Raw genomic sequence first — 12,531 nt, 5'->3', positions numbered from 1 at the left:
GGGTGGGCTATATAAATAGTTATTAGTATTGGTTTTCATTGACATGACTACTACAGATCAGAACTCAATCACCGAAATTGATCATCAATGCTGATTCGGGAATTGCCTCTTTTTTGTACATCATTGTAGCTAAAGCTTCCCTCGCTGCCTTCAATAGACCTCTACCTTTGAATGATTTCCTTTTCTCGGTGTATCATCTTCCTGGCTCTATGGCACTGAAAGTGGTACATTATGGAAGGTCTCTGCCACAGTCTAGAGCTGAAAGGTGCATTAGTTGATGATCTCGAGCAGTGGTAGTTTATCACCTTAGACAGTGGTAAATGGTTGTTCATCGGGGGAACTTTAAAGGAACGTGCTGCTTTAGATAACAAGCATTTGCAATGCAATAGGTCTCGCAATTGTAAGATTTTAAGCTCTTGGCATTGTAAATGACATTGCATTTTATTATAATAAACGGCATTGTCATTTACAATACCAAGAGGTCAAGTTTTGGAAAATGCAAGACCTATTGCATTACAGAGAGCGAGGTGTCCCTGAAGCGAGCGCCATGCTCACCATTAAAGTTAATAAAATACACTACACTTGGTTACACAATGGTGAAGAGAGAGGAGGCTAGGGGTTGGGGGATAGAGCCCCGCCTAGTGTCACCCTATGGGGTAAAGAAATGGACCGATGCACGCTAGCGGAGACAGAGGTCTATAAGGCAAGGGGGTGCCCTAAGAAATGGGATAGGAAGTGATCCCACTGGAACAGACATAGGGGAGATATATGTGTGTCACCCACAGTAGAAATGGAAATGCGCAGGCAGGAACGCTTGGTGAGAGATGTACCCTGAAGGCTACTGACTGATGATGACTTGTAATTTTCTGAAGTTATTCTGCATTGTGTCGTTCAATCATGTACTGTATTAATGTGATTTTTCTTAATAACCAATAAAAAAAGAAAGTTAATAAACAGAGATTTACTAACTGATAAGCAATGTTAATTTTAAGAGTTTAGCTACTGATTTTGTGGCAATAAAATTAAAAGTGCTGAGAAGTGAGCAACTACCCTACTATTTTTATAACTGCTGCTACGGCTATGATTTAAAAGTACTAGTATTTTTCTCACTACAAATTGAATCGTTATGTAAAAAAGATTTCTTTTAAAGTAGGTTAATTTTGATGTCTTCTACAACTTTTCCTGTAGTTAGAGTATTACTTAAAAGCAGTTCTTTGTTCCAATATCCTTTTTAATTAATAAAAATAAAAACAGCCCTTAGGAGAACCAATTTACGCCATCACGTAAGAATGTCACAATTTGCACATTAACACTCAAATAATCTAGCTACAATCGGCAACAATTTTAGAACCCATCATAACCACAGCCAATTCTACATGTTTGTACCATCTGTTAGACGATTAAATCATCAATCCAGGTATCCAGAAATATTCAGGCTTGGGGCCAACACTTGTTTATAATTTGTGCATGTTTTTGCACGTTATCATGAATGTTTGTTTAATGTATCTTTCTTATAAATGAGTTATTGTGAACCTGTGACTTTCATTGCAGAGACACCTTTCATTTCAGTATTAAAACATGTGATATTGAGCATCAAAAATAATAATAATAATAATAAAATAAAAAAATGAAACAGTGTGGCGTCCCTAAAGCAGGCGCTGCGTTCAGCTTAACATTTTTTAAACACAAAAAGCACCCACCATTGTCCCCATTATGAACAAAATAGCGCTCACTGACTTATAACGCAGACCTAGTAACTAGACAAGTAAAAGATCCAGTCGTTATGGAAGGTAACTAATGCAGACAAGGCGGTACCAAGGAGGGACTAACAAGTCTCATAACGAATTGGAAGCCAACGTTTACAAAGGACAATGACACAAGCCAATCAAAAGTATGGGCGGAGAATGAGTGGGGCTTCAAGTCCATACTCCAATACTGCATACCTCGCGGCAGCGCATGCGCTGCCCAGGCTAAACATAACAGCAGTGTTCACAATTAGTATAAAGTGTCCAGTCACCAGATCGTGTTTCCAAAAAGCAGTGTTCGTAATTAGCATAAAGTCTCCAGTCATCAGATCCTGCTTCCAAAAAGCTTTGTGTTTGTAATTAGCATAAAGTGACAAGTCATCAGATCCTGCTTCCAAAAAGCAGTGTGTTCGTAATTAGCATAAAGTGCCCAATCAGATCCTGCTTCCAAAAGCAGTGTTCGTAATTAGCATAACGTCTCCAGTCATCAGTGTTCCTGATTTGCGTAAAGGGTCCAGTCATCAGATCCTGCTTCCAAAAGCAGTGTTCCTAATTTGAGTAAAGGGTCCAGTCATCAGACCCTGCTTCTAAAAGCAGTGTTCCTAATTTGCATAAAGTGGCCAGTCTTCAGATCCTGCTTCCAAAAGCAGTGTTCGTACTTACCATAAAGTGTCTAGTCATTAGATCCGCTTCCAAAAAGCAGTGTTCCTAATCTGCATAGTGTCCAGTCATCAGATCCTGCTTCCAAAAAGCAGTGTTCCTAATTTGCATAGGGTCCAGTCATCAGATCCTGCTTCCAAAAAGCAGTGTTCCTAATTTGCATAGGGTCCAGTCATCAGATCCTGCTTCCAAAAAGCAGTGTTCCTAATTTGCATAAAGTGTCAAGTCGTCAGATCCTGCTTCCAAAAGCAGTGTTAGTAATTAGCATAATGTGTCCATTTGTCAGATCCAGCTTCTAAAAAGCAATGTTCAGAAGGAGCATAAAGTGTTCAGCCATTAATCCTTAGGCAGTACGCATGTAGCAACCTGATCCTTTGGCAAAGAACAGCATAGGCCAACATACGTTTTGCGCTATCATACCACTTCTTCGGGCTACACAAACATAATATGATTTGAGTTTAACAATTTTTAACATTGTAAGGATTTAAGAAGTGGTAAATTAAATATATATAGACTAAATCGAATTGTTTTTGAGTTTATATGAGCTTCCCACATTCCAGAAGTATATTCTTATGGTTTGTTAGTGCCCAGAAGGGTGACTGGCATAGTGGTTAGAGTGCCCAGGGCATGAGAATTCTGTTATCTTGAATATAGTTTTTTTCATAGGTAAACTTACTAACTGTTCTTTTCATCAGAAAGCTTTTGAATTCAAAGACCTAGCATTGACATTTCAGATAATGGTCTTTCTTTTTTAGTATTATTTTTCAGCATTTGTAGTGTTTCTATCAATTTGTGACACTGTAGTGCTTTCGGAGTGGGGCCACCTTTCTCTATAGTTCTCACATTTTTAATAACAGGCTGTGTTTAGCTGTATCTGTTAGCACTTGGTTGGTATAAAGAATTGGTTCTGTTGATTATTGTGAAAGGTGTCCTTCTGAACAAGGTATCTCTCTGGTGTATGTGTTTATGGATACCTGGGCTGAAGTACCTTGCCGATTCTGCTGTAATTGTGGCCACCGTTTGGTCTGCATCCACACTTCTCAGGCCTGCCATCAGTAGCCAATGTAATAGCTGTGATGCTCTTCAGCAGGTGAAAAGGTTGAGCAGATGTTGCCAGGATTGGAACCCATGACTCCTAAGCAGAAAAATAGAAGTGCAGGTACTCTGTACCAGAGTACCTACTTGTTTCTCAGAAAGGCCAGTACTCTCCAATTAAAAGTATAGCATTTCTCTTGAGAAGTGCTGTTACTCTTCCTTTCAAAATAAAAATGTGCCTATACTCCATAGCGGACAGTACCGACCCATGTAAAGCACTGCTCCTAAGTAATCCATCTACAGCCATTAACCATTTGGGGTATGAACAGGCCTTCCTACACACAGCAGGCCCAGTGTGCCTTGCAGGGCCCCTGCTCAGCCACGTGGCAAGCAGGCACGCACATGAAGTGGCATGGCTCAGCCTTGTAGAGCGCCACCTCACCCACGTAGGGCTCTTGCGCACCCACGCAGGGCCCTCACTCTTCCTTGTAGGATCCCTACTCATCCTTACCTCAGGCCTCGTTTCAGGGTAGCGCACGGCACCTACCACCCAGCAGCTTAGTGACCTCAGACAATCGCCCTGTCAAACAGAAAGCCTTTAAAAGTCACCGTACAACGGCCGGCCCCATACACATTAAAGACAAGCTTTTATTGGACTTGCAATTGAGGCGCAAACACTCTGGCTGAGGCTCGGCCTTCAATATCTTTATTACCACACCTCCAGCGCCAATTACACCGCCAGTGGTTAGCTGCCAGAACTCGGGCGCTCGCCAGGGGCCTCTGCTGCAATCCGTCTTATGTAATATAATCTTATAAACTCCAGCCTGTGTCTTTTTTTATGTATGTTTTTTTTTGATTTGTCACAGATGTGAAAGTGCTGTATTACTTTCTCAGCTCCGCCCCCAAAAAATATATAGTAGAGGCTTAATAAATAAAGCAATTTGAGAGACTCTTACACCGCGCCGGCCGCTAACAGCATTATACTTGTCGTCAGTCAGAGACGGTTATACAGCTGTAATGTTTATGGGCAATCAATTACTGCAGCTTTCAGAGCGTGCCTGACATCAATTTCAGGGTACTATTGATATCTGACCAAGTGCGGAAGGTTGAGGTGGGGTCTGAGAGGGAAAGAAGGTGCTCACAAGGGGGAGAGATGAAACAAGAAGGGATGATGTAGCGCCTAGGAAGGCCCGCCCTGTGGTCTGCTTGTGCGAGAAAATAATTAAATAAATAAACAAGCGCAGCCGAAGCAGACCGCACTGAAAATAAAAACAGACTGCATTAGCGAGAAGAAATGCTCCCTTTCGGCCCGTGTGGCAACATATTTAAATAAATAAACAAGCGCAACCGAAGCGGATCGCGCTGAAAATAAAAATAAAAGAGTACTCACCAACTTATGAAGGAGACCGTGTAACGCAACAAGTCAAAGATCTAGGCCTGATAGGCGGTTGCAAAAGGAGACAGGGCGGTAACAAGGACGGACTAAGAAGTCTCATAATCAATCGTAAGCCAACGTTCACCATGGACGGTGACGCCAGCCAATGAAAAATATGGACGGGGCTTCCACATCACATCTAAAAAATACCCTAATACAGCATGCCTCGCAAAGCTAGCAGCGCATGCGCTTCACCGCTAGGCGAGACCCAAAAATGGAGCATATTTTCTTAGCATTGCCAATGTAATTACAGAATGCAACAGAACACATCCAAAAACCATAATACAAACAAAATGAAAATATACACATAAAAGAGCACAACAAACTAGAATGGAATGTAACACAACCCGAGATGTCAGGTGCTTTCTATGATCCCGCTCTCTTCCAACAATATTTGTTTAGAGATTTTTAACTGCAAGCATGGTGGCAAGATTTATTCATTTTAATGATGTTGATTATTTTGCTACTCCACTGGATGGTGCTAGATGCCATCATTCCGCTTTTTCTGAGTACATTTTTTAAATACTTAGATACAGGCGATTATGGCACCGCCTTTAAATTTTGGCCTATGACCACATAATAACTTCTGACAAGCCTGCCAATGAATCTAAATCCTGGATGCAAATGTATTAAAGTGGCTCTCAGTTAACGCTGAAGAGTAGGTCCCAGGAAATCACAAGGCCTTGGGCATAATGCTCCCTCCCTCCGTGACCCACTTGCCGACCTAGCATTGGCCGTGTTCATTTAGCATCATCAAAGTTACTAGTTTTGCTGCAGTGTTTTGGACTACAATCAGACAGTAGGTATGGATGGAATAGGTATGGTGCGTTGTGAAGTGAGTTTGCATATTCTAGTCTGGAGCTACCAGTGTTTGCCCTCCTTCTCGATGGCCATCTCGGCAGAGGCAACAGTAGGATGTGCTGACCACAGAATCAAACTGGATCATTCTGAGAGCAGAACAGCAGCAACACAGGCCCTGCCATGGTTCAACTGTACTAGCACACTGTGACTGATGGATCACATTGGGAAATGCATGAATTGAATAGAACAAACTTTTACAACAACCTGAGCTAAAGTATGCCAAATGAGCTCGCATTATATGTAAAGCGCTCTGATGCTTTCTAGTCTATATATAATATAAATACATTTTTTTTAAGCTCAGAAACAGAAAATTCGCAGAAATCATGTTGTTTGTAAGTGGGATAACATATTTTGGGTTATAGAGCAGAGGTGTGTGAAATTGCATATTTTTGGTTGAACAACATTTAATGAAATTCTATGAAATATTTTTGAATTTATACTTTCAGATCAAAATATGGCTTGTCAATATATCCCTGTGACTTTTTAGATCGAGCATTCAAGATCTCTTGTGTATACTTTAGTATATACTTATATGTGTATGTACTTTGTGGGCTCTGGAGATCAGCCTAGGACTTGTCTGATTCAGCATAAGGGGTTTGTTTTCCTGTTCACTGCCTCTATTTAACTGTCTTGATAGAAAACGACCAGTAGAGGTCAGTAAAATACCAGACTTGACTTCTGCTGAGGAACTTATTTTTTAAAATATTTCTGGCAACTGCCTCTGTTTAACTTTTTTTGATAGAAAACGCCCAGCAGAGGTCAGTAAAATAACAGAATCCCTTTAGCATTCTCTAGATTCCATCCATAGAACTTGTCTTCCATGAGCACTTGTAGACAATAATATTTTTTTCAAATCTGGTATTTTCAGTGATATGAACACCAAAGGCCCTGATTTTATATTAAAAACAGTGCTTTGGACTATGCCTTTTCCAGCTGAAATGCAATATTTCTCTCCATGTGTTCCCATACCTGGGGTGTCACGCCATTTGGTGCTTACTTTCCCTCCATGTTAAAGAACAGTAAATGTTTTAGCTCCCAGGCTAATGTGCTGCATTTCTAAATACATATAAGGTCCCAAAGGCTTGACCAATTGCATAGCAAATGCTTGTTTTTAGGTGTGAGCCCCCTTCCATAAAACGTATTGCAAGATACTGGAAGGAGACTGCTTGAGTAGAAAATCTTTCTCAGCTAGACATTTTCTGTGTGAAGCTGTTTCGTCTTGCACGACATTGTTATGGCTTATAAAAGAGATAAACAAAATCACATTATGAACATTTTTGAGAACTATTGTTCGTAAATTCATTTAATTGTTCGTAATTTAATTTTGTCCATCCTGCTATAGATCTAACATTTTCAAACTTTCAAAATCAAGATCCAAAAATGAGAAGCAGAATCACCACACGGTCTGTTGACTAAGGCTGATGAAACTGCCCGCATCCTCTTTTATTCACGATTCAGCAGGGAGGTTTTTTGGCAAATCCCTGATTGGTTATTGGAGAAAGAGGAGAGGTTTTGGATTTCTAAGTGTCATCCATGTGGTGTCATATTGGACTTCAGCATTAGACCTTTATTACAAGTAGGTCATTTTATTCTGATGGCGTGTAAATTGGTGTTATCGCACACGATACATAACGTACCCGATGAATAACATAGCCCATGGAATCGTTTTGTATCAGGATGAGTGACATAGTTTGGGTGGCTGGGAGGTTGAAGGAGTGCCTAAGTTTCAGGATGTCCCTTGCTGCACAGGACAAAGGTTTTCTCAAGCTTTACATCTTTCGCCCAATAGTAATCCGCTGAGTGGGCTATGAATGCTGCAGTGTGCAACAGGAAGCACAATAATTGCTCTCTCAAGCATTTTGGGTGTGTTTTAGTTGCTGATGGACAGGTTAAAGGTGCCTTTCTTGAGTGAGAAGTTAGTTGACAAAGATGAAAAATAATGGTTATTAAAGAACTGGTTAAAAAACTGTAAGGGCAGTTGGTGTGATGGTGTTGAGGGAAGAAGCTATCATGCATACTTTTGGTGATGTCCTCGATAGTGGTAATTTAAGGGAAGAGTGTCAGGAGAAGTTATGGATCTGTAGTTGTCCAATTTACTCTAGGTCTAATTTATTGGTCTTTACTGCATGAACTATGCTATTTTGTTGAATACTGGTGTCAAATTCGATCATTTTACTAATAATGAAAATTCATAATTTGTCTTACAATGGGCGGGAATAGTTTGATATTAGGTCTACTTATGTGAGATGATGTGGAATGAATTGCAAGGATGGATTCTTGTGTTGTGAGTTTGGAGGCAAGATGTTCATTTATGGTAGTGAAGATGGCTTTTAATGCTTTATTTAGGGTGACTTTGTGTTGCACAAGGTTGGAAGAGGGTGGGGGGTCATGTTGAGGTAGATTCACTTTATCTACACTCTGCTTGAGAACTCTGATGTTGTGCATTATTGAAAGACATAGGCATATGTATTCGGCAGAGATGTGTGAGAATTATGGTAATCTACTATCAATGTTGGTTTGGAAGCCTATCAGGAGCAGTTGTGTGGACATATTGATGTCTGTCCCAGGTTAAGTTTGTGAAAATCAAAGAATGGTGTCTGAATGTCGAATGTGTGACTTATACTCAGTAGCGGAGTAGTATGAGGAGGACGTGAGAGATTCCATGTCAAGGAGCACTGTCCACATTTTTTATACCTTTCTCCCTCTCCACTCTTTCTTTGTGTCCCATTACCATCATAATCCACTTACATTGTACTAAAAGACTAGTGAGTCATCCAAACACTAAAGATCTAACCAAAAAAATGAGTAGATACTTTAGAAAAGAGGAGTTTTAATCCTGAATGCCCCTGAATAAGGGCAATCTATGTGGTACCCACACATGGTAAGGTACCCACTTTCAGTTTGACTGAATGGAATACAGAAGACTACTAATGCATCAGCTGTCCTACATCTGGGTGCTTCAGATGGAATCTCAATGTGTCTCTCTTGTCCTTCTATCCAATTGTTTCTACCATTTCCTCATTACCCTTCATTAGGTTGCTATATCTCTCTCTCATTTACTCATGGTAGTCTGAAGGATACACCGTGAGGTATAAAAGTGCTTTCACCATCCATACATTTACATTTGGTTCTGTCTGACAAGAACGTTTCACATTTCCATCCAATGAGAGAAGGTGGAGTTTGCTTTCAGAACATATGCACACTTTTTATCTTATTGCTTTAGCAGCACAACACCATTTTTGATAGAGAAACAAAAAAAATTGAAATGTGCCTACCTGCAGCTATGGGCACACCAACCAGATTGTATATAAGTGCAAAGACTAAATTGATTCGTATTCTCCTCACTGTCCTTTTGGATAGATGGATACTGGCAACCACATCCATAAGATCGTTCTGCAAAGAAAATATTGTAAAGTTACCTACATGTTTCACATTTTCTTTTTATAACATATCACAGCTAAGTTTCACAACAAACAAAACATTAACAAATCACTGCATGGACCAACAATGAAACAATTGAACTGCAGAAGAACATACTCGGATGAGAACCACATCAGCTGCTTCAATGGCGACGTCAGTGCCAGTTCCAATGGCAATGCCAACATCGGCTCTGGCTAGCGCAGGAGAATCATTGACCCCGTCTCCAACCATTGCCACCCGTTTGCCTTGCTTCTGAAGTTCTTCCACTTTTGCAACTTTATGAGAGGGAAGTACTTCAGCAAAGACTTTCTTGATACCGACCTGCAATGAATGAGAAATGCATTGCTCTGAGACACATTAGTGCATTTAATGTAATCATGAATAGTGTACATCTATTCTGCATTACTAGTTAGGGGGACAAAATGGAAGTGCTCCCACAAATGTAAGTAACTCAGTTCCTCAGAACCAAAACCTGGTTTCAGTCAGGTCTATCCAAGAAAAAGCATATGAATTTTAGCAGCACCAAAACAATATTATAGTCAAGAAGTCAAAATGTAAAATTCCCAAACACACTGTAGATCATCTCAAAAAGGATTCAAACCGGGACGGGTGCTGTTTACCGCAGATAGAAAAACATTGTGCTCAGCAACTATAATAATTTTGTTCAGCATAACATTTAAAACATTTCAGTTGCTATACCACCACATGTACTATCAATTGTACAGCCAGTACTTGTAAATGGATCAGCAAGGGGAGTAACATAGCAGTCAATTTCCATTGCCCAAAATAAATACCAAACATTATTCCATTTCTCCTTCTTGTCCTTCACTGCAGCTAAGATCTTCATCATGGCTTATACATTTCAGATTGAAGGCCACTGGCATTTGGTTTATCTGGAGATGTACAGTTTGAAGTCAGCCAAGTCAATTTGATTTAAAGCATTAATAATCATGAAAAATGAAGGGTGGTGCACAAATAACATTTTTGATGAATGACTTCTGAGTGGCATCTCTTAGCATTACAGGGATTCCTTTGTCTTGAGAATTAGAGCTAGCTCATACACTTGTTTAATAGTTTGATCTGGTTTTCATTTATAAGTGGTACACGTCTGCATTATTATCACCTCATCTTCCACAGGGTGAGGCAGAAGGGGGGGGGGGAGATAAGGGCTCCTGAATTCCTCTCTCTGAGTTGATAACCCTTATAACAGAATTTGACTTTGTGGTAAAAGTGAACTGTGCTATCTTACATGTAGAGGAACACACCTAAGGACACGATTACAAGTGCATTCGCGTTTCGATGCAGCAATTTCAATCCTGAAATTACTGATATGGTAATTCTGGGAAGTGAAATTACAGGGGAATTAGAAGACCGACCCTGAAAAATATGGGATAACTGAGTAAATCGCTTGTACTGAACTGACTTTCACAGATCCTTCTCCATTTTTACCTCTTTTCCACACTTTACCACACTTGTAATCCAGATATAACCAGTCATCTCGGGTGCATAGACATTATGGAGCTATTTGTAATCATGCCCAAAGTGTTGATTAGTTCATGTGTTCCTGGTTGTCCTAGTTTAGGCTACTTTTCACATATTATCATTATGTCTAAAATACTATAATTTGAATATTCTACGGAGAATTAATATTTTTGTATTTGCCTTATACTTAATTAATGCGAGGCAAGAGATTATTATTTTATGCTGTTCACATTCCATAAAGGTTTTAGGTAAATAATACAAATACGTTTCTCGTAAGCAACCACAATTTATGCATTTCTTATCAACTAAGAGCAGGTGATAGATGGTTAGTGAAAGGTTCATTCTACTTTTTAAAGGACCACATTTTCCTTTTGTTTTCAATATTCCGCTCTGTTGTGACCCTGCTACCTCAATTTTCAACATTATTAAATTGGAAATATCTGATTTATTATTGATTAGGTGTGAAAAAAGTGACCGCACCAGAACCTCCTGCTGGCCTACTGGGCCTCTGCGCTTGTGCTGTCTCTTCGAAACATGCTGTATTCAGGTCATAAAGCTCCAGCCACTTTCCGACCATCTTTTTAATTGGCTCCTGTCCCTGTCCTTTGTACATGGGGGCTTTTTATTGGTCAATAGGCTTAATAGTCCCTCCTTAGTACTGCCTTGTCTCATCTTGTAACCATGAGGACACACCCTGTTACATGTGTTGTTACTCCCTAGGTTTTAGATTGACCTTGGTGGGGCTACCTCTTTTGTCCCTCCTAGAAATCTCCGGATAACTTTTGTCCCTCCTAGAAATCTCCGGATAAACGGAGTGTTGAATACACTTCTTCCTATGACGAATGTAGTATAAGCCACTATGACGTGAACCTCAAGAAAAGCAAATTATAGGTCCTCATCTAGCAAGTGGGTGAGGTACTATATCACCGCAGTGTCTTGTGTCTAGCTATCTTTGAGTTCTGCTTTCTTGCACTGGTTTATTAACCTACTGATTTTGCCATGTAGACCTTTCTTATGCCAGGCCTACTGGTCTCCTTATGGACCCCTGGTTCTCTGTGTGAGCCTGAGGCTGAGCATTGCTAGTTCTGAGTGGCATACATGCCCCTACTTGCATTTTTATCAAATCTTGATGAAGTATCAGTCTCATCACCTTGTCTTGAGCAATCGCCGCCAGATCTGAGAATCATGTTTGTCTCGCACATTGAAGGTCGAAATTAAATCGTTTTTTAAACATCTCTGTTCGTAACTTTAGTGCCAGCTCTATATCCTGTATACCCAGTTGGGCTACCCATTTTAATGACAAAAGAGAGCAGCTTTCAGAAGCATGCGTCCCACATTGGAGGAGATGTGGCTTAATGGCCAGAGCCACTGGCCATGGAATTAGGGAATTATGTTTGAGTCCTAGCCTTGGCTAAGGCACTGGTATTCTGGACAAACCACATAATCTCCCTGTGCCTAAAAAATCCTATTTAGTGTATTATGGTTCTCATGTAAAGCGCAAAACTGCCTTTGGGCCAAGGTTTGCACAATATAAAACTGCCCCAAAAATCTCCTACTGAAACATATTCATGTGCTTTTTATTTTCAAAGGATCTACTCTGAAGTACTGAAATGATACTTGTTCATATTCGACCTTTCAGAGTTTTAAAATAATGAACTTACCGAGTCAGAAACAACAGTCTCGATCCTAATACACCCTTAATGGCTCCAGTAGGAGATCACCATGTTATCTGTTGAAATGGATTGATTTCCCCCTGCTTACAACTCTATTCTGGTCCTTGATTCAAGGTGTTTTTTTTCTTTTCAGTTATTTATGAATGTCCACCCCAGATAAGTATCCACTGCATTAAAACCCAGTGCACTTTCATTTCGATTTGGATTGTTTTTGGCACTT

At 40.1% G+C, this 12,531-nt stretch overlaps 1 protein-coding gene across 3 annotated transcripts in view; it reads right to left on the bottom strand.

Annotated features, from left to right (window-relative positions):
- Positions 1-12,531, bottom strand: part of ATP7B (ATPase copper transporting beta) — a 539,299-nt gene that overhangs the window by 37,434 nt on the left and 489,334 nt on the right. For all 3 annotated transcript variants that reach the window (XM_086935040.1, XM_086935039.1, XM_086935041.1), the window contains 2 exons: positions 9,274-9,477; positions 9,012-9,129 (listed from right to left, as the gene is read on the bottom strand). In XM_086935040.1, coding sequence (XP_086791166.1) covers positions 9,012-9,129; positions 9,274-9,477 — 322 coding nt within the window. The remainder of the gene's footprint in view (positions 1-9,011; positions 9,130-9,273; positions 9,478-12,531) is intronic.

The sequence above is a fragment of the Lissotriton vulgaris genome, chromosome 8 (genome assembly GCF_964263255.1).
Source record: "Lissotriton vulgaris chromosome 8, aLisVul1.2, whole genome shotgun sequence".
NCBI lineage: Eukaryota > Metazoa > Chordata > Amphibia > Caudata > Salamandridae > Lissotriton > Lissotriton vulgaris.
The sequence above is the reverse complement of the archived record's forward strand: the minus strand, read 5'-3'. Positions and strand labels throughout refer to the sequence as shown.